The 21,018-nt window shown below is 36.4% G+C and overlaps 1 protein-coding gene across 1 annotated transcript; it reads left to right on the top strand.

Moving 5' to 3' along the window:
* The first annotated feature begins 205 nt into the window (after positions 1–205).
* On the top strand, positions 206–11,416 carry SMU1 (transducin family protein / WD-40 repeat family protein). The gene is made up of 16 exons (XM_021957339.2): positions 206–423; positions 508–718; positions 2,421–2,573; positions 3,449–3,497; positions 3,654–3,737; positions 5,260–5,363; positions 5,713–5,799; positions 5,889–5,942; positions 7,385–7,480; positions 8,394–8,521; positions 8,775–8,901; positions 8,999–9,058; positions 9,220–9,327; positions 9,772–9,872; positions 10,160–10,211; positions 11,124–11,416. Exons 1-16 carry the CDS (start codon positions 395–397, stop codon positions 11,220–11,222), a joined length of 1,542 nt encoding a protein of 513 aa, XP_021813031.1. The 5' UTR covers positions 206–394; the 3' UTR covers positions 11,223–11,416.
* Positions 11,417–21,018: the final 9,602 nt, after the last annotated feature.

Here is a 21,018-nt window from a genome sequence, read left to right as displayed (position 1 = left end):
CCCTTCAGTTTACTCCCCAACCCGAATCTCTTAAAAAACCTTGGGTCAGATTTAGGAGAGTAGCACCCAATCCCAACGCATAATCACTATGGCGTGTGGGTTTCTTTGTTGCAAGACACAAGCAGTTTTGGGCCTTCGAATTAAATTCCCCACCACCCCTCTGTCGACTAGGCCCAATAGTTATCACTTTCAAACTTTCTTTCTCCTTCACACTCCCCACTGAAATCTCACGCAGGCGCAGCTGCCCAACCTTCACGCCCCCAAAAACCAAAGAATCCTCTTCTCCATCTCTTTCAATATTATCCTTTCGCGTCCTAGACGTTACAGTAAACCCTAATCGTTCTCTCTCTGTTTCTTTCTGAGCTAACACTTCGACGTTCTAGTTACATAGAAGATGTCGACCTTAGAAATTGAAGCTCGAGAGTATGTTTTATTCGAGCTTTTCGTGTTTACTCTGTGTTCTTCTGTTGTGCTGAGAAAGTTTTTTTTTTTGCAATTTCCTTTCAGTGTCATCAAGATCGTGCTTCAATTTTGCAAAGAGAATTCCTTGCACCAAACCTTTCAAACATTACAGAGTGAGTGCCAGGTTTCTTTGAACACTGTCGACAGCGTTGAGACATTTATTGCTGATATAAATAGTGGAAGGTGGGATGCAATTTTGCCTCAAGTGGCCCAACTTAAGCTTCCCAGGAATAAGTTGGAGGATTTGTACGAGCAGGTGTGTGATAATATTAATACTTACCATTTTATATGTCTGTTGCTAGTCGAATATCATTCCTTTAACTTTCTGGTATATTTACAATACCATTCAGCTTATAGCTCCTTCCTCTGATGCATAAACAATGTTACATGTTTTGTATACCATTCAACTGATAAGCTATTCTCAAGACATGTGTTACTTGTATTTAGTATGATTCTTGCAGGGTTAGTGGGTTGAAGTTTGATGTGCACTACTAGATGAGGAACTTCCATCACTAACTCTTAATAAGATGCATGATAGGGCAATAATGGTTACCGGATTGCAGTGATCAGGGTTCAAAGTCAAGGAAAAAAGCAAACATGCGCTTTTGATTTAATTGTAGAAAATATAAGTAGATTCTGATATAGGAAAGTGTTTTAAGTTCCCCAGGTATAGTGTAGGTATATTTGAGGTGAGGAAAGTAGTTAATGTTTATTTGAGGGGAGAAATTAGTTTGAGGTATTCTGAAGTCTCTGGCAATGCAGGACAGCACAGAGTTGGGTGTTTGGGTATAGTTATGGTGGGCTTAGGATGATAGAAATTTGAAGAGGTAGAAATTTTAGAGAACAAATAAGGTTAGGATTGGAGTAATTATAGAGACAGCAGAGAAATAGAGAAGTGTTTAGTAGACGAGAGAAAGGAAGGTAGTAGAGATAACAAGGTACCTAGCCTTAAACAAACGCTCAAACTTTCATTCAATCAAATCTGAGCTGCTTCACAGCATATAACCTTATTTATAGGCTTCAAATGGAGCACTTAATTAACTTCTAGAAATAACAAAAGAAGAGAACTTAAAGAGGTTGTGGTTTCCTAAGACAAATAAGGACTCTTGACATTAACTCCACAATTCTTGAAGTAACTGTTAATTATATCATTTATTTAGTTTACTGATTCTTGTATCACCACGGGCGTGTCCCTCTAGACTCAAAAGGCTTTAGCTTTAGGGCTCGTTTGGTTCAAGGCTTTGAAGCTTGGGAATGGGTACGAAATTGCATTAACTTCCCATGTAAGGGTGAATGTCATACCCTTGCTCTCCTTGGACGCACACCCACACACATGCCTAAACACTTAAATTACATTTTCAAGTCTTACTCCATAGAACCCTTTGCATGTCTGATGCATCAGATGGAAATTGGAAATTATGTAAGAAGAGTCAAACATATTAAAAGATTATGGTCAGTGAGAGACTTAATTGTACATGTCGTGGGAGAAAAAATGGACTCTTACCAGTTGTAGTGTGGAAGATTTCTCTCTGTTCAGCTTGTGGAAATATAGTGTGAGGAATGTTAACATCTGAATCTATAGGATTTAATCAGGTACCTATTCCATGAGAATGAATGGGACTAAGGGAATTTAACTTTTTGTCTTTAAGCTGAAGTTGGTGTTTTTGTACTTCTTCATAGTCCGTTCAGATATCTTTCTTCCTTTTTTTATTTTTTTATTTTATCAATGCCATATTTGTATTGTCTGGGTACGGATTTTTCATTTGGTGTCAACTTGGGCTGCAGAGTTGTGTCTTTGTTTGAGCTTTAATGTTAGTATGAGAGCAATGATCCCTCTGCCAGGTACAGTTTGCTCTACTTCCATGGATGTTAATTCAAATGGATTGACACTGAAGTAGTTTTCTTGTAATGTTTCTTCTAGGCATGTTATAATTTTTCCTTTCTTATAAATTTTGCAGATTGTACTGGAGATGATTGAACTTCGAGAATTAGATACTGCTCGTGCTATCTTAAGACAAACTCAGGTAATGGGTGTAATGAAGCAAGAACAACCTGAAAGATACTTGCGACTTGAGCATCTCCTCGTCAGAACTTATTTTGATCCAAATGAGGTATGAAAAAAGTTTTGGTGTAATTATTTGACTCACTAGTTATTGTATATTTGTCATAGCAAGAAAGAATTTCAACCTGCTATTTACCATGAGATTCTGTGGCGTGGAGTCCTGCCAAAAACATGTTAGTCAGCTTTTTACCCTTCCCTTTTCTAGAAATAGAAAAAGGATTGGAACTCAGAAGCATGCAAAAGAAGCAAGACAATAAATTGAAATTATTAAATGCAGAACAATGTGCCAAACAAGAGGAATAAGATAATGGAACACATGAAAACAAAGTCATGAGAAAAAACCATTGTAATCCTGTAATAGTAGATGCCCGAAAATTTGATGAATGATATTAGGTGTTCTGTCTCTTAGATTGTAATCTGCGTAATCATGATTAAAAATAAAGTTGCCCTCTTTGCTGTGTTGTACGATGGAGCTGTGACCATGGTCAAGACAACTCTAGGAGACAAAAAAATAGAGTCCAATTAGTGCAGGGTTAGGTCATGTGTCAACAATGAATTATCTTTTTACCTTGATTATGAAGGAACTGACAAGTCAGGATGAGGTTGCATGATGTAGGTAATTTGAAGATGTTGTTTTGAATGATGAAATTAGAGCAGTGGTAAATGCTAAATGTTAGAGTTGTGGAGAGATGGTTGACAATTAAAACGTTTTGAGATATGTAGATCCAAAAAAGTTTTTGAGGTAAGACTGAGTATACAAACACACATCTATATAACAGTTATAAGAAACTGAACAATATATTGAAATAAAGTGAGTAAATTTTAGAGCTGCTGGCTCGCTCCATTGTCTTGGAGTATTTTCTGCTTTCTATCAATCAGTATGATGCTGTATTAGAGAGTTAAAGGTTATGTTGTCTATAACAGGCTTATCAAGAGTCAACGAAAGAGAAGCGGCGTGCACAAATTGCTCAAGGTTTCAGTCAATCTCTCTTCTATCATTAAATTTGGTTTTAAATATTTCCAGTAAGTTATAAAAGCAAAAGGAAAAATCACAGTAGTTATTTTTGAAGTTTATTCTTTGCAATTTCTGTTTTGGTTGATGAGTTTTCTTTTCCTTTGCATTTAACAGCACTTGCTGCAGAAGTTACTGTGGTGCCACCGTCTAGATTAATGGCTCTAATTGGTCAGGCTCTAAAGTGGCAGCAGCATCAAGGTGAACTTTTTTATCTGTTATTTTGTTTTGTTTGTTATTTGGTATAGCTTCTCGATGAATACATGAGGAAGAGGTTTCAAACAATTATCCTCTAGTGGATATGTTGCTTAACATTCATTTTTTCATTACTCTCTTCTTCGCTCCCTCCCTTTTCTCTCCTTTCTTTAAAATATGCAGTACTTTTTAATTCTTATAGATGTTCTTCATGGCAATGGCGGCAAAAAAACTGTATGGACCTTTAAGCATCCTGCAGTTAAGGTTTAAGTGCCATTGAAACCAAGTTTTATCTATCCACAACAAGTTTTCCCCTGAAATGCTAGACGAGAAAATGGAGATTTTTATCGATCTAGCTTTGAGTATCTTGCCATGCCATGTCTATCCTTCAATAAAAAAAACCTATTCAAGACTTGTAATTTCGTTAGAGATCACATGGGAGGAGAGAAACTTAGATACATACACTTAGCTAGAGACCTTAGAATAGAAGAGATGTTGTTCATAGTTGAGTTGATGAGGATTCATGAGTTTGCACGATTGGAACTCCTAAGAGGAACAAGTTTCGAAGTTAGGCCATGGAGGTTGAGAAGTTACACATTGAAACATTGCAGTGAATGTGGTAAAGGCCTTTATTTCTTTAATCCCCACAAATCAAATGCTCTGAAGATAGGTAAATTTCAGCACATATACAATGTTCTAGCTAAACTTCTGTCTTTTAGATTAAGAGAGGTTTGGGGAACACGGTATTGCCTTTTCAAGGCATTTTTGTGAAAGGTAGGAAGATTTTAGATGCAGTGTTATTGACTAATGAGGTTGTTGAGGAGTACAGAATTTTGAGAAACAAGATGTTGATCGTAAAGGTTGATTTTGAGAAGTCTTTTGATCTCAAATACTGGGATTTCTTAGATTCAGTTTTTGATAAAACATAGTTTGGAGAGAGGTGGAGGTTCTGGGTGAAGGATAAGATGCTAAGGTGAGTAGGTGATGCTATGGAGTCATTCTGAGCTAGGTTTTTTCTGGATGGTTTGGTCCTAAACAGCAGCTTAATTTTTCTTAAAAAAAAAAAAGAAACAGAAGAAAATAACAGTTGAAATTTTTAACATAAAGATGGGGAGGCAGTGGATTTCCTGTGAGAGTGGGACAAGGCTACATTTTAGGCCTTTCATTGAGAGTTGATGTCTTCTGAATTCAGAGACTGTTGTTTCTTCCTTTTGAACTTGGATTCAAAAGCTCATGTCTCTTAGGATGTTGTATTATGCTTGGGTGTATTTTGATTTTCTTGTTGCTTTGGCTGTACTTTCTTAGTTACACTCTTCCTCCTGTCGAAGTGCTTTTTGTTAAGTGGACTGCTTGTTCAATGTACATGTGTTAGCTCTTATCTATATAAGTTATCAGATTGCTATAAAAAGAAGAGGGCTTCTGGTTCACTTTTCATCGTTGCTTTCTCTATCAATATATTCTAATCAGTTTCCTGTTTAAAAAATAGGAAGGGTCACTGACTTAGGTGGTTAATTATTTTTTATGTCAGGATTGCTTCCTCCGGGAACACAGTTTGACTTGTTTCGGGGAACAGCTGCTATGAAACAGGATGTAGACGACTTGTATCCAACAACTCTTTCACACACAATAAAGGCAAGGAACACATGTGTAGCTAATTTAATATTTGTTTGGACACAGTTTCATTTATCTTTTATTGGTTCAGGAATGTATAAAGTGTATATTGCGAATCATGTCGCATTCTTAGTGATGGGTACTGAATTTTGTTTCAAATTAGATCTTAAGAACGGAGACTACACTAAACAAAGTATGTAACATCAGTCTTAGATGTTAGCTCTCTTGGTTCTCCTAAAGCAGGATTGGCATATGAAGAAATTTAAATAAATTGCAAAGACCTTACTAATGTAAACTAACTCCAGTGCCTGATTATTTGTGACCATTTCTTTTTGATCTTATAATCTGTATTTGTGGTGTTTTGCTGCAGTTTGGGACAAAAAGTCATGCAGAATATGCTCGGTTCTCACCAGATGGCCAGTTTCTTATCTCTTGCTCTATGGATGGGTTTATCGAGGTATATGTGATTGAGATGCTTTTGTTCAGGATGGAAACATTGGATGAAATTTGAATGCATTTTTTCTCCAATATTTGTGTCAATTCCAGGTATGGGATTACATAAGTGGGAAACTCAAAAAGGATCTTCAGTACCAGGCTGATGTGAGTATTTATTTTCTTTCTGAAGTCTATTGATCACAATATTCATAGTGCATTCTGGAATAATCTGTACATGTATATACGTATTTATTTATATATTCATTGCAAGGGTAAGGTTTGTTAACTGTAAGGTTGTTCCATTATGATCTTGATTTCATGGGTTCTGATCAAGAAACATGATATAGGAACTGGAGCTAAGGTTGTGTGTATTTGACCATCCCTTAACTTCTGGATGGGGGGAACTTGGGCACTGGGCTTCTTGTTGTATTCTTGTACATGTGTGCCCATACGCAGACAAGGCGGAGCAGGATTACATATTCTCAACCCCCTCTTACGAGGGATCCATTTTGATTAATAGTAAAGAGGGATTGCATTGTTGGGTCTACTTCGCAATGTGGTCGTTCAGTGATCCGAACTGTCTAGTTTTTAGATCCTTATTTATGAATCATCCTTCCAAAAAAATCATGAAAGTCGGAAATTTTTTAACCATTTGATTATCATCTTGAACATTTGGTTGTTTTATTGGAATTCGTCTATTTGTTATGTTATAGTTGGCTAAATGATTTCCGTTTCGTTGATTTCTTGTAAGGATGATCCTTTAATGAGGTCGTTAAAAATGAAGGGTGGATCATTGGATCACATTGATGGTTGGGGCTGCCTGCAATCCGTTTTGGCGAATAGTATAAAGGGATCCCTCGGAAAGGGGTTATATATATAAATATACACATTTGTATATATATGTTGCTTCTTAAACGGATATTCTCTCTGTAAATGTCTATGCTGCCACTTGAAGAGCAGCTTTATTTTATTTTATCACCGAAACGTGTTTGTTTAGGGCTTAAAAGGGTTTTAACTCATTAGCCCAAAACTTGATATTTATATCCTAAAGGCTAAACCGTAAGCCCTTAACGACATTTACACCCTAGAGTCATCAACTCGTCGGCAGAATAGAGCGAAAATGGATCTTCCATATGAACAGCAGCTTGTCCTCATGCAGATTAGTTGCACCTGAAGCTCTCTCTTTCTCTCTCTCTCTCTGTATCTGTGTGTGTCTGTATACATATATGTGGATATATGCACACAATAGCTTTATACATAGATACACACACGCACACACTTGTAAAGGGAGCTTCAAGTAAGGGATCTAAAGTGAGGGACAAATTGTGTTTTCCACTGCACAATGAAGCATCATTCCTTTAGTTTGATATAATTTTATGTTCTGAATTATTTGGCAAGTTTATGATTACATATAAACTAGCCCAGTTTTTTTCGCAAAGGGTATTGGTAATATAGTGTTGGTTTAAACTACGTAGACGTTTGCCCAACTGATCTTTCTGCAACTTTGATTTGGTTGTTTAACAGCTTGTACAAGGGCATTTTAATGTATCATCCATCTGAGCAGACTGTCGTCTTGTGCATTTTCTGACATGCTATCATTTTTGCAGGAAACTTTCATGATGCATGAAGAGGCTGTCCTCTGTGTTGACTTTACCCGAGATTCAGAGATGATTGCTTCTGGATCACAAGATGGAAAGATCAAAGTAAGTTCTGTTCTTTTACTTGGTTTTACTCCTAAAAGTTAATGTTCATGATACATTTTTCTTGTGTTTATTGCTTAAGTTGATATCTCGAAAGAAACCATGATACAACCATATTAATCTTCCAATACTGACAGAGTCCTTCAATTGTGACCCGAAATTTCCTAAACACCTGTCTGCGAATTCTTTTCACAGCCCCAGACCAGTGCTCCTTTGATGTTTGAGCAAATGATGCCATTTGAATATGGGACAGCTGCTCTATTGATTTTAAAACTAATGTAGTTTAAGGTAGTCACTTTTCTAGGTACATAATTTCCCACTTCTTTGTAAGAATTCATTAGCATGTACCCTTAATTTCTTACATGTCATTGGTCAAAGTTGGTGTTCATACGGTGCTTTTAGGAGTTCCACAAATTTATAAGTGGTGTGAAATGAAGTTTTTAATGCCAGATTCTGGTTTCTATTAATGGTTTTATTAGTTTTTCTCCAAGTTGTGGGTTAAAGCGATTTATGATATGGTTGCTACAAAAGATTGATTGACCCCCAAATTTTGGTTTACTTCATTCACCTCTTGTTATGATCACATGTGAGTAACTGTTGCATATGGGTGTTCTATACATGATATTGCATTGTATAGTTCTGTTTCAGTTTTGTTTTGGTATGGAGTGTTTATGGAGGGTGTAGCTCGTTTCATATAAATGTTCTGTTTCTTTTTCTGATTATGTTTTGGTGTAGTTGCCTTTGGTCAAATTTTATTTTATCGGAAATAGCTCATACATATTGTAGTTGAGATTTCTGAATATGCTTATAGAGACAATCTATACAATTCCTATTAAATATGTTTCCTTTTGTTTGTTCAATGGGGAGATGTTATAGTGAAATTTGTTGCTGAGCTTAATTTGTCTTCATCTTTCAGGTTTGGCGTATCAGGACTGGTCAGTGCTTGCGCCGTCTTGAACGTGCACATTCACGGGGTGTCACCAGCGTTTCTTTCTCTCGGGATGGAAGCCAGATACTTAGTACATCATTTGACAACACTGCAAGGTATTATTAAATCTTTTCACATTTCTTGTTGTGTATCTGTCCTAGAGTGGCACATCAATTGAAGTGTGCATTGTGTACTGGTTATATAATAATTACTTGCATCTCCTTTGTTTTTTTTTTTAAATTCTTTGGTTGCTATGATTTTTACGTTTAATTTGGATTATTGGCTGCCACACACAACTCCTTTATTTTATTATATATACTCGTTTGGTTGCTATAATTTTAAATTTGTGAGTGCTTATGACTGATGCAGAATCCATGGCCTAAAATCTGGGAAGTTGTTGAAAGAATTTCGTGGCCATTCTTATTATGTAAATGATGCAATATTTACGAGTGATGGAACTCGTGTAATTACTGCATCTAGCGATGGCACAGTCAAGGTAAGTTTCTCACAATATGTATTTGTAGCTCATAGATGCTGTTGTTACGCAAAATTTTTCCCTTTTTGGGGGCATAACAGAACATTATCGTTTATAGGTCTGGGATTTGAAGACTACTGACTGTCTACAGACATTTAAACCACCTCCTCCTCTAAAGGTGTACTTATTTTATATTTTTTATTCAAGAAAGAAAAGATATATTGTGCATCTTGTTTTATAAGCTAGAGCAACCTAACTATATTTCATTTAAGATTTTGCTTTTGCTTTTACTGTTTAGGTATCTTATTTCTGTTTTTTTGTTTTTGGTGGAACGGTTAGGGAACTGATGCTGCTGTGAATTCAGTTCATCTTTACCCAAAAAATACGGATCACATCATTGTATGCAATAGGACATCATCAATATATGTCATGACACTTCAAGGACAGGTAGATATTTACGTTAAAATGCAAGAGAAATTACTTTTTACATATTGTTGTTTAACTCATTTCAATCAATTTGGTACTGGAAGTTGGACCACATATTAAAAGCTTGCCCTATGACTTGATGTTTGAACTGTTTTAGACCGTATTGTTGGGATCTGAATAATTCCTTTTTAAAAGGAAATCTAATTGCTGGAAAAAGCAGAAGAATTCTTGAAGACTTAGCGGGTTAGGGACAAATGAATTTTGGGATAAAGCAAGATTTTGGTCGTAACTATAAAATTTAAGGATAGTTCCCTTTCTGCTATTCATCATTACTGGAAGATAGATGTATGTTAGTATCGGGGCTTAAATTGACCATCAACATAAATTGAGGGCCAATATCTGTTGTTTCATTGATGAGTGCAATTCAATTTATTATAATTGGGACTTCTGATTATTATGGTTTAGGTTGTGAAGAGCTTTTCATCTGGTAAAAAAGAAGGTGGAGATTTTTTGGCAGCTTGTGTGTCACCAAAAGGGGAATGGATTTACTGTGTTGGTGAAGACAGGTAATCCAGATGAACTTTGTTTTTTGGTCAGAGTATTCCAGATAAACATAAATATCAATTTTTTATCGTGCTCTTATTCCATGTGTTAATTTACAAGGGTTTATGTTAATGCACATTCTTGTATAATATACACCTATTTGTGGTGCTTACCCTTGTCTTCAAGAGCGCTATTCTCTTTTTCTTAGTATGCATGGGTGCATTAGTGCTATTAAAATTTTCCTTTCCTAAAATTGTGTCTAAGAAATTGTGATCATCAGCTCTGTGATAAAGTATTCATCTATATGCAGGAATCTATACTGTTTCAGTAACCAGTCTGGCAAATTAGAGCATCTAATGAAGGTATGATTTTGTTAATGGAGATTGAGATGGTACTGAACTCGGGCTTCCAAATGTTCTACTTGTTGCACATTTTGGAATCACAATAACCAAGAATTTACAATTTTGCTAAATTGACCATATAAGATGAGAGGACAACTGACACTTTGTAGTGATTTTTTTAGGGTTGTGTTAAGTTGACATTTTTGACACTTCATTGAGACCAGGATCCTCTAGCATTTCCACCCAGTTTTGGTTGCTCAACTGATCCAAGTGTGATCACCCAAACTGTTGCAAATGTCCTGTTAGATGCTTTCTATTTGGCATGAACCTTATGTTCCAAGGTGTACATTGACCAAGTTTCACATGTTTTACACATAATGTGTGAATGAGAATTCGAAAGTTTATGTTTGTTCATAAATATCGTCACTAGTCATGATTGGTTATTGTCTAGTTTGATAGATGAGGCTGATACAGTTGAGGAAAAAGAAAGAAAATACAATGGTCCTTTTGGGCTGGCTGATGATATCTTTCTATTCCTAGTCTTAGCCAAAAGGCCAACAGAGATATCTAAAGACATTTTCATAAACATATATAGATGACATCTTTCTGAAGCTTGAACTTAGTTTGTCAGGTTTGTTCACTGGTGGTAAGGTATCCGTTCTAAATGTAATAAATTTCTCAGGTTTTAGAGGAGTGCTTGACATGTTCAATTCAAGCTATTTCTGGTCACGGATTTTTGCACCGTTCACATCCATGAGTGTGTGTGGTTGTGGATGTTTGGGATTGCACTGTTTGTTTGCTTAAATCTGACTGCACCTGGAGCACGTTCCTTAGATGAGCTTAGAAAAGGCACTTTTGATGGTGTTTGATTAAAACTTAAGAATGCATGCATGATTGCTAGAGTTATAAAGTTATTTTTCTTGTCATTTGCAGGTCCATGAAAAGACAGTAATTGGCTTAACTCATCATCCTCACAGGAATCTTCTAGCCACATATAGTGAAGACTGCACAATGAAGTTATGGAAGCCTTGAATCTGCGTTGCCTTGTGTGCTCTGTGTGTAAATTTATTTCTGGGTGAATTTGGAATCTTGACGTGCCTTTTTTTTTTTTGTATTTTGTTGTTGTTGTGGTTTATGAAACACAGAATGTGGGTGGATTTGGAAAGGATCTCTCTCTCTCCGAGGCAATATAACCAAAAAACAACTGTGGGTCAAGATTTTTCATCGCATAGCTTTTCTTTTTTTTTGTTTTTTTTGGTCAATTGCATCGCATCTTTATTTAATTACATAAAATTGAAAAACTGTTTTTTTTTTTTTTTTTTTTGTTGTTGTTGCCAACGACATTGATTTTGCTACATAAACTAATTTGCCTTTTGTTTTTTGAGGATTGCTAACCACATTCATTCGCTAAAGGAGCAACTGCCAGCTACAGTCGCTCAAGGGTGAAAATATCAGCGATTCAGATATTATCGAGCCTTCAATTTACGGTTATTTTGGGCATATATCAATGTTGTTTTAGGTATCGGAGAAAATTGACAAAAAAGACATTAGCTTAAAAACACGGAATTTTGAAATGGAACTTTCATAAATATTAAGCACACTATTAATGAATGTATTGAACAAATAAAATTCAAAATATACTAAGTATAAGATATGCATATGATGAAATGTATGTGTATATAATGCGCGATGAAAATCCTGAAAATAAATACAATTACACTTAACACAACAAAGACAACATTATTCACACATAACCTAACCCAACCCAACATTATATTACAAGAGTGAGACTTAATGATAAAGGAAATGAGACATGGAAGATTAGGTGAAAAATAAAATCAAACACACAAGAAACCGAGCAAACCAGAGAAAGGACAGAGGAAGAGCCAAAGATAGTCAAAATGACTAAGAAGAGAAGAAATGAGAAGCTACTACGTATTAGAGCTTGGTTTTTGACATTGATTCAGTGGCTGAGATCTATAATTACTTTCAAAACTTAAGACAAATTTCTGGGTTATTTGTCTGGTATCTGGAAATATTGGGATATATCAGTAAATATCGAGGATATCGAGGATATATTGCCGATAAGGGGGAAGAAATAGGCTTACCCCCTGTATCTGTATCGACACATAAAAAAAATACAAATTTAGTTATATACCCAATCTTAGACATAGTCTTATAAAGAAACCTTATACCATTTAAAAACTATAAACACACAAAAAAAAACTAAAAAATCAACAATTAATAACTGTTTTTTAGTTTATTTGTGTGTGTAAAATACCTATATTGCCCTTGTACTATGGATTTGAGAGAGAAAAATCATATATGCCAAAAAACCAAAGCAGATATGCCAAAAAACCATATCAGATTCATTTTCTCCTTTCTCGCTGGTGCTTTCTCAGTGTTGGAGCAAGAGGAGCTTCCATTGAAGTTCAGTCTCAGGTCCAACTATATTCTTCATCTCTGATCTACAATTTTCAATATTTCACCTTCAATTTCTTGTTCTAAAATCGTGCTTCTATTCATATTTTTTTTTTCTTCGGATTGTTCGGAACCTTGAACGAACCTCAATCAAATGCTCTTAGCTCTACTCCCCATCTTCGAGCTCTACTCCTCTTTCGCCATGTCATCGTCGTCATCATCGTCATCGCTGTCGTCGTTTGGTTTGAACTTGAGATTTTTGATCTTTTGCTTCAATTATGTGTTTCTCTTCTGATTTTAGTTGATTTTCAGAATGTATTTTAAGCGTTGATGATCGATTTATCTTTTGTTACTATTTCAGTTATGGATCTCGTTTTTGTTTAACAATGTACTTCTATGACAGAGTATTTAATGTACTTCTAGAATAATATTATTAACAATATGGGCTCGGCTTATTTTGAGTTGGTATGGTTTGTTCTTTCTTCATCTTTTCTTTGGTGGACATGTATTAGAAATAACAACATGACAAACATTAATCAACATGACAGTAAACTAGCAATGTTATTACCCTAGACTGGAACATTACAGGGGTAGACATGCATTAGAAATAGGATGTTATAGGAAACTAGCAGTGTTATTTCCCTAAACTAGAACATTACAAGGGTAGACATGCATTAGAAATAGGATGTCATAGGAAACTAGCAGTGTTATTACTCTAGACTGGAACATTACAGCCATTAATCAACATGACAGTAAACTAGCAGTGTTATTACCCTAAACTGGAACACTACAGCCATTAATCAACATGATAGTAAACTAGCAATGTTATTACCCTAGACTAGAACATTACAAGGGTAGACATGCATTAGAAATAAGATGTCATAGGAAACTAACAGTGTTTTTACCCTAGACTAGAACATTACAGGGGTAGACATGCATTAGAAATAGGATGTCATAGGAAACTAGCAGTGTTCTTAACATAAACTGGAATATTACAGAGGTAGACATGCATTAGAAATAGGATGTCATAGGAAACTAGCAGTGTTATTACCCTACACTGCAACATTACAGCCATTAATCAACATGACAGTAAAGGTGTGGAACATTACAATCATTAATCAACATGATGCGTTAATGAATTGTTTGGGGGGTTTATTTTTCATAAAATTGGGCTGGGCTTATTTTGGGTGTTTTTTAAGTTTTTGGTGTTGGGCTTCTTTTAAGCTGATCAATGACAGTCACGTAATTTAGAGGAACTTCAACACCAATTTCTTATGTAGTAAATCAGTTTTGGGTGTGTTTCTAAAGTGCATTCCATGTATGGGTTTTTTTTTATATATATAATTTCAATCCCTATTTTGGGTATATTAGTGAAGCTCCCTTAAAAAGAAGGATATATCGGCCGATATTTAAATCTTTGCAGTCGCTTTTGGGCCTTCGTAGTTTTTCTAGATGGAGATGGGCCTAATTTCATCCATGGAGTTAGTCTTTGAGAGGGAATGCCTGAAATTGGTAGAATGGGTTTCTGGAGTTTTCCTCATACTGGTTTTTGGGTCAATTCCTCCTACCTGCCTTTTCTGGAACTGGTAAAATGGTGTTCTGCCATTTCTTACGATGGGGATGACTTTCTCTGTCTTGTGTTTTTTATGAGAGAGAAGACTTTCTCTGTCTTGTGTTTTTTATGTGAGAGAAAAAAAAAAACAAATGTCTTTTGGTTTCTCTGTGGTATTGCGTTATCCAATTTGCTTAGGGGTACAAACGGAAATGAAAATAATAATAACAGGCCTTTAGCTTCCTGAAAACAGTAGCCCACAAGCCATCCGCAATGATGGCAGTCGCAATGATGACAAAGCTTATTTCTTCAAGGGAGTCTCTGCTTTTATTTCTATTTGAAGTTCAAGAAAAAAAAAGTTTTAGAAACAGAAGTCAACCTACGCAACTGTCCCATGCATATTTGCATATTTGCACAATTCCATTAGATAGAGTCCAATACATATTCAGTATCCACAAAACAAAAATAGGCAACCTCATAATTTTGGGAGCCTCTCAATTTGGCAAAGGGAGGTTGAAATGCATCAAATGCAAGTTAATGAGGTGGCTGATCAGCTCAGCCAAAATTTTCAGTTCCACTGCTCTCATACAAATCGATGCCGGCTGCCAGATGAAAGATGAATCCAATGCCACTTTCAATAACCTTTCATTAGCACAATTCTCTCATTTTCTCCCACATTTTCAATCTCAACAAAGCAAAACAAATTAACACATTAATTCATGATTCATGGCCAAGTCACTAATCAGGGTTTTTTCAATGGTGGTTTTGTTGTTGCTGTTGATGGGTGGGGTAGTTTGGGGCCAAGATGTGAACAACTACTACTACTCATCAGCTCCAGCTCCAGCAGTAGCAGCAGCACAAGGTCAAGTAGGTGGTGGTGGGAGGAGGGGAGCATAAATGGTGCCTGCCATGTTTGTGTTTGGAGACTCTATGGCTGACAATGACAACAACAACATTCCATCATTTGCCAAGGCTAACTATCTTCCCTATGGCATTGATTTTAGGCGCCAACTTTTACTAGCCACAAATAGTCATTACAATAATGAAGAAATTTAACATTAGCATTAAGACAATTTGGTGTGCGCCTACACTAACAATCACGAAGAAAATCTTAGTTGCCGCCCCCTTTGGGGTTGGCGGCCTCCTTCCTTACCTCCTCCCCTCTCCTTTCATCCATTCTTTTCTCATTCCATCCCTTTTTCCCTCAAGATTGTTAATTTATTTTGTTATGTGGAAGCAGTCACTGTGAAACGATGTAGTGGCCATGATATAGTCATTGTATTTTGGCCTACGTACACAAGGAGTTGGCTCCCTTCGACATAGTTTGGAGCTCTAAAGAGGGGAAGATGTCAGGTTGCGTTGGGTTTGGGTTTAGCCAGTGAGGGACTATGGGTTTAGCTGGTATGGCACTATGATTTTCTCTGGTTGCTCGGAAGATGTGGAGTGGTGGTCCTATTTCTTAGTTTTGTTTTATACTAATAATTTTTAGAAATGTTTTAGGAGTTTGTCCTGATTTGTTTTTTATTTGTTTTTAGCTTTTGACTTTCAATACGGATTTTCCGTTTTTGCCGTTGCGTGGCGGATTTGTATTGTAGGTCTGAGTGCATGTGCTTCTGGTTGCTGGATCGGGGATTTAGTCATTGTTTGGGTTGTGCATGATTCTCACCAGATCAATTCAACATGTTGTTGTGTTTGGTCACTGGAGAAGATTTACCCATATTCGGCACATAGTTGATTTGTACTTTTGTTTGTTTATCAATAATATACTATCGCTTATTTTCAAAAAAAAAAAAAAAAAAAAATTGCTGCTATTTCCACCCCCTTGTCCTATTTTCCCACTCACCTTCTCTTCCCACCCACTATGTAAATTTGAAAAAATACAATCCTATCTTTCCACCCACCATTATTCTTGAAATACCTTTAAACCATTTTGAGGAAAACACAAACAAACTAACACAACCTACCAATTAACTTTTGTCAATGGCACACAAAGTCAAGCCATTCGCATAAGCTTCAAAACAATTTCGCAGAATTTCAAAACAAAGCTCAAATACAACTTTCCAACTCTTTGAATCTTAAATACAACTTCACCAAACGAAATATATGTACTTCTGCTAAATACCCACAAAGTCAAACCATTCCAAAGCTTCAAGGGATATCCAAAAACTCCAAAACCAAGCTAAAAACAACCACAGTTTTGTTCCAATTAGCTTCAGAAACCAGCAAAAGTTCCAAGCTCAGATTCCTATAATACTAAAACCACAAATATAAAATCTCCCTGTAGCTTTAACCCCAAAACAAAAACAAAAAACAATTCAAGCAAACAGACCAAAAATCTTACTAAATTTGAACCACAAGCATCCCATGAAAAAAAAACCCTAGTTTCAGAAACTCCAAAACCCACCTACAAATTTTAGTTTTTCTTTTCTTTTCTTTTGGGTAAATAAGAAAACCCACCTACAATTTTTTTCGAATGGTTCACAGGACAAAGAGTAAACGCAAAGAAAAATAGAAACGTAAGGTGAGAAGAATTACGCTTTGACTTGAGGAAGTGATATGGCAAAGAAGAGTCAACATGGATTTTTTTTCCCCTTGAGCTTCTATCTGCAGAGAAACAAGACAAGCAAGGGTAAAGGTGTAAATTTATCCTTAGAAGTCATTTTACAAATGGGTGAATTTGTCTATAAAAGTTTGAAAGACAGGTGGATGGGAAAACAGGACAGGTAGGTGGAAATAGCAGCACTAAAAAAAAAAATAGCAACCATTATAAATTATTGAACCTTCCATATATTTGTAGCAATTAAATTTGGGTGCTTCCTATCTACTTTACCATTTGGCTCCATCCCTTTTGATTTTATGCGTACGTAATTTGTTTGAATGTGGAAAATGTAACACATCAAATATATGTATTCTTAGTTTGTAAACACTATGCTTTCATCTGGTAAAACTAGGTGTCATATACAGTTGTTATCATTCTACTTTATAAAAGAAAAGGATTATAAGAAAGATTCTTGATATCAAATCAAATCAAATCTTAACAACAACACTAGAAGGAAATTAGAAAATCAAAGCCCACTGTTGAGTGATATTACATGTCCTAAATCTACTCTATAAAAAATATGTTGAAATTGAAATAGCTCAAAGTTGAGAAAAAGAAGTCTTTGAATTTATTTTATCTTTAACAAATTATGCGAAGGAATATTACAGTAGTAGAACCAGGTTCAAATATCAATCAAATCTTTATAATTCCTTCAATAATTAAACTTTTATAATTTAAACGTATTGCCTTCATTTATCATAGTTGTTGGAACTAACTCGGTAAACATTATCTAGAATGTGTCTAGGATAAGTGTGTGAGTACTTATTGTAATCATCGTTCTATAGTGGATTTGTTTTGAACTGATGAGTCCTGTGGATTTTCCCCAGAGGTGGGGTTTTATCACGTAAAATAATTCTCTGCGTGTTACTTTATTTTATGCTCAGCACTTTCAGGATTGATAAGGCATATCAATCATGCTACCGAAGTTTATTTTTATTTATTGATTATAATTTTAAATTGGCCTATTCACCCCCTCTATACATTGTTAGTCATCCTACAGGTAAATTCAGAGCCTTTGAGGGAGAAGAGGTTTTGAAATACCATTCACTCAAAGTAGATGGAAATTCAAGTCTGAAATTTAGGTTAAGAACAAGGCAAGGCACAGGTTGTACACCAAATCGACCACGGCAAATGTAAAGTTGACATTGATTGGGTGATTCTGACCATCATTTATCTTGATTAAAAGAAAGGGAAATGGTTTTTTAATGGAATAACCAGGTTCTCACTAGCATGGACATGAGTCTTTGATGTGCACGTATACTATTACATTTTCCACACTCAAACCTAATGTCGTCACCAAAAAAAGAGAGAACTTTAAACAAAAGTCGTGACCGAAAAAATATAATCTATAATCTCACACACAACTTAATGTTTATTTTTTAACAAAGAAACAGAAGCGGAAATAGCAAAAATTATTGTATATTATTCATGACATATTTACTTATTTAGAATGGATACTGTAATTTATTAGAGCACCTCCAGCCTTTACCCAAGACTGGGCAAAAGGCCCCCCAAGGCAGCCCAAGACAGCTCCAGCGGAAGAAAAATGGCCCGGGCAAATGGTGGGTCCCATCGAACTGGGCAAGTCCACGGGCAGATCTTGCCTGGGCTGCAGCCCGAAGGCGTTGACGTCAGCGCTGATGTTACGCTGACGTCAGCGAGTAAAAAAAATTCAAAAAAATCCAAAAAAATTTCAATTTTTTTTTTTAAATACCAAAAAATTATAGATATTTTCCCTATAAATACATAACAATTTTATTCACTTTCTAAATTGTTTATATTTTGTTGCATAATCTTTTTTTTTTTTTCTTGCCCTTGCCCTAGCCTTCCAAGGGTGGAACCAACTAAGGCAAGGCTGGCACTATTCATGTGAATAGTGGCAGCCCTTGCCTTGCCTTAGAGCACCTCCAGCGTAGGAGCCCTATCTGGGCAAAAGGCCCCCCCCGCCAGCCCATTTCCCCTTCCAGCGCAGGAAATCCAGCCCGGGCAAGAGCTGGGTCCCACGAGCCCAGGCAAGCCCACAGGCAAATTCAGCCCGAGCTGTTGCATGGGCAGGATGATGCAATGCTGACATCATAATGACATCAGCAACCAAAAAAATTTGAAAAAAAAAGGAAAAAAAAGACCAAAAATTCCAGAATTTTTTTAAATAAATACCTAGGCATATTCTTTATTTCCCACACCAAAAACTCTATACAAATTCATCTATTCATATCTCATATAAATAGTATTTGCCCTTGCCCTAGCCTTCCAAGGGTGGAACCAACTAAGGCAAGGCTGCCACTATTCACATGAATAGTGGCAGCCCTTGCCTTGCCTTAGCCTTGCCTTAGCCTTCATGGGTGGACATGCTCTTAGCCTTGCCTTAGCCTACATGGGTGGAGGTGCTCTTATGATTCTCAAATTTTGAGATAATTATTCTCAACTCCCAATTCTATTCTTTATAATTTTCAGATAAATAACTTGTCAAATACCAAATAAACTACAGTGTTGACAGATATTCTCATTTCCCCCGCCTCTTTTAATTTGTTTTAAGACCGTCAGCATATGGAATGTTGGCAACTTAGGTGTGGCAGGTGGGGTTGGCACGAAAAACTCTAATCAAGCTTAAATAAATATTATAGATAAAGAAATACTAGCAACGTCTAATCAAGAAAAACTCTATTGTTTATTAATTAGGGAGATCCTTTAAGAAGAGAAAAACAAAGTTGCTAATGACCGAAATGGTCCTCCAACTATTGCTCAAGTATCATTTTTATCCATCAACTAAAATTTTCATTTGAACCGTCCTTAAACTCTTTATTTTGTATCAAATTGGTCATACCGTCAAAGTCTGTCAATTTTGCCATTAAATTGAAGGGTAAAACTATCCATATGAATTAAAATATTAATAAATAATTAAAAATTAAAGGAAACTATTATAAAACTTAGAAAATTTTAAAAATATTAAAAAAATTGAATCTCACTAGCCACCTACTATAGTCCACTCACCAGCCACAGCCCCCACCCCAAAGGGCAGTTCCAGCAGCCCCCTAGGGCTCGGGCTGGGGGGGGGGGGGGCCTGCCAAGAGCCCAAAAGTGAGTTCCAGCAACACAGGCTGGCCCGGGCAAGTGGTGGGGTCCACGAGCCTGGGCTGGCCCGAAGGGGGAGGGGGCCCGAGCAACAATCTGCGGGCTGGATGACATCAGCGTGCTACAGTGCCACCAATAGATCTTTGCCAAGTGTCGCGTTCTGGGCTCTCCGATCAGAATTTTTCCTCCAATCCAACAGCAGCCCATTTTTGTGCAATAAAAAATGAAAAAAAAAATCGAAATTTTTTAAAAAAAATACCCAAAAATTATGTAATTTTTTTCTATAAATACCTACCAAAACTCTTCACTTTCAACACCAAATCCTCATACATTTTCTTCTACTTCTACTATTATTCAATTTTTACTCAAGTATTGACAAGTACAAACCCAAAAATTTTATCCGAAAATATTGTCCACATTAATTGTTTAGGTAAACAAATTTGTGAAAAAAATAAAAAAAAATGAATAGTGTTTGCCCTTTGCCATGGCAACTGCTGGAAACACACTTAGCTTTTTGCAAGGGCAGCCACTATTCACGTGAATAGTAGCTGCCCTAAGCGCCCCCCCCCCCCCTTTGCCATGGCAAGGGGCTAACTGCTGGAAGTGCCTTAACAACTTACATCATCTGATACCATATCCAAACCCATATGGCCAAACTACCCACACCTTTGAATCAACACACATCTCCCAAATATCCAATCCACATACCCATCAATCTCTCCTTCTCTCTCTTTGAGATTTCAGTTTGTTTTTCAATTTTTTGATTGATTTTGATTAGTTATCACAGTGGGGGTTTGGATGGGGAGATTAACCTTGGGTGGATTTGGGGTGATGGGGTGGCTTCGATGGTGGTTGGAAGGATGTTGCGGTTGAACTGGGGGTGGGGGCTGCATTGAAACTGATGTTGAGTGTGTAGAGGAAGTTGGATGGCTGAAGAATGGTTGGGAATGATTTGGTTTGGTGGTGGGTTGGTTTTTGATGTGATTCTTTCGATTGATTACTTGGTTTGGTTTTCTGATTTTATTTATTGGATGTTGATTTTCTTAGTTTGATTTGATCTGTTGGGCGAAGAACCAGAAGAAGGCAAGGAGTTGGGTGGTTTTGGGGTGATGAGGTGAGGGATTATATGGACAGTTTTACCCCTCAATTTAACAACAAAATTGATAGACTTCGACGTTATGACT

The sequence above is a fragment of the Prunus avium genome, chromosome 1 (genome assembly GCF_965620075.1).
Source record: "Prunus avium chromosome 1, drPruAviu1.hap1.1, whole genome shotgun sequence".
Taxonomy (NCBI): Eukaryota; Viridiplantae; Streptophyta; class Magnoliopsida; order Rosales; family Rosaceae; genus Prunus; species Prunus avium.
Note: the sequence above shows the minus strand (reverse complement) of the source record. Positions and strands in the feature narration are given on the sequence as shown.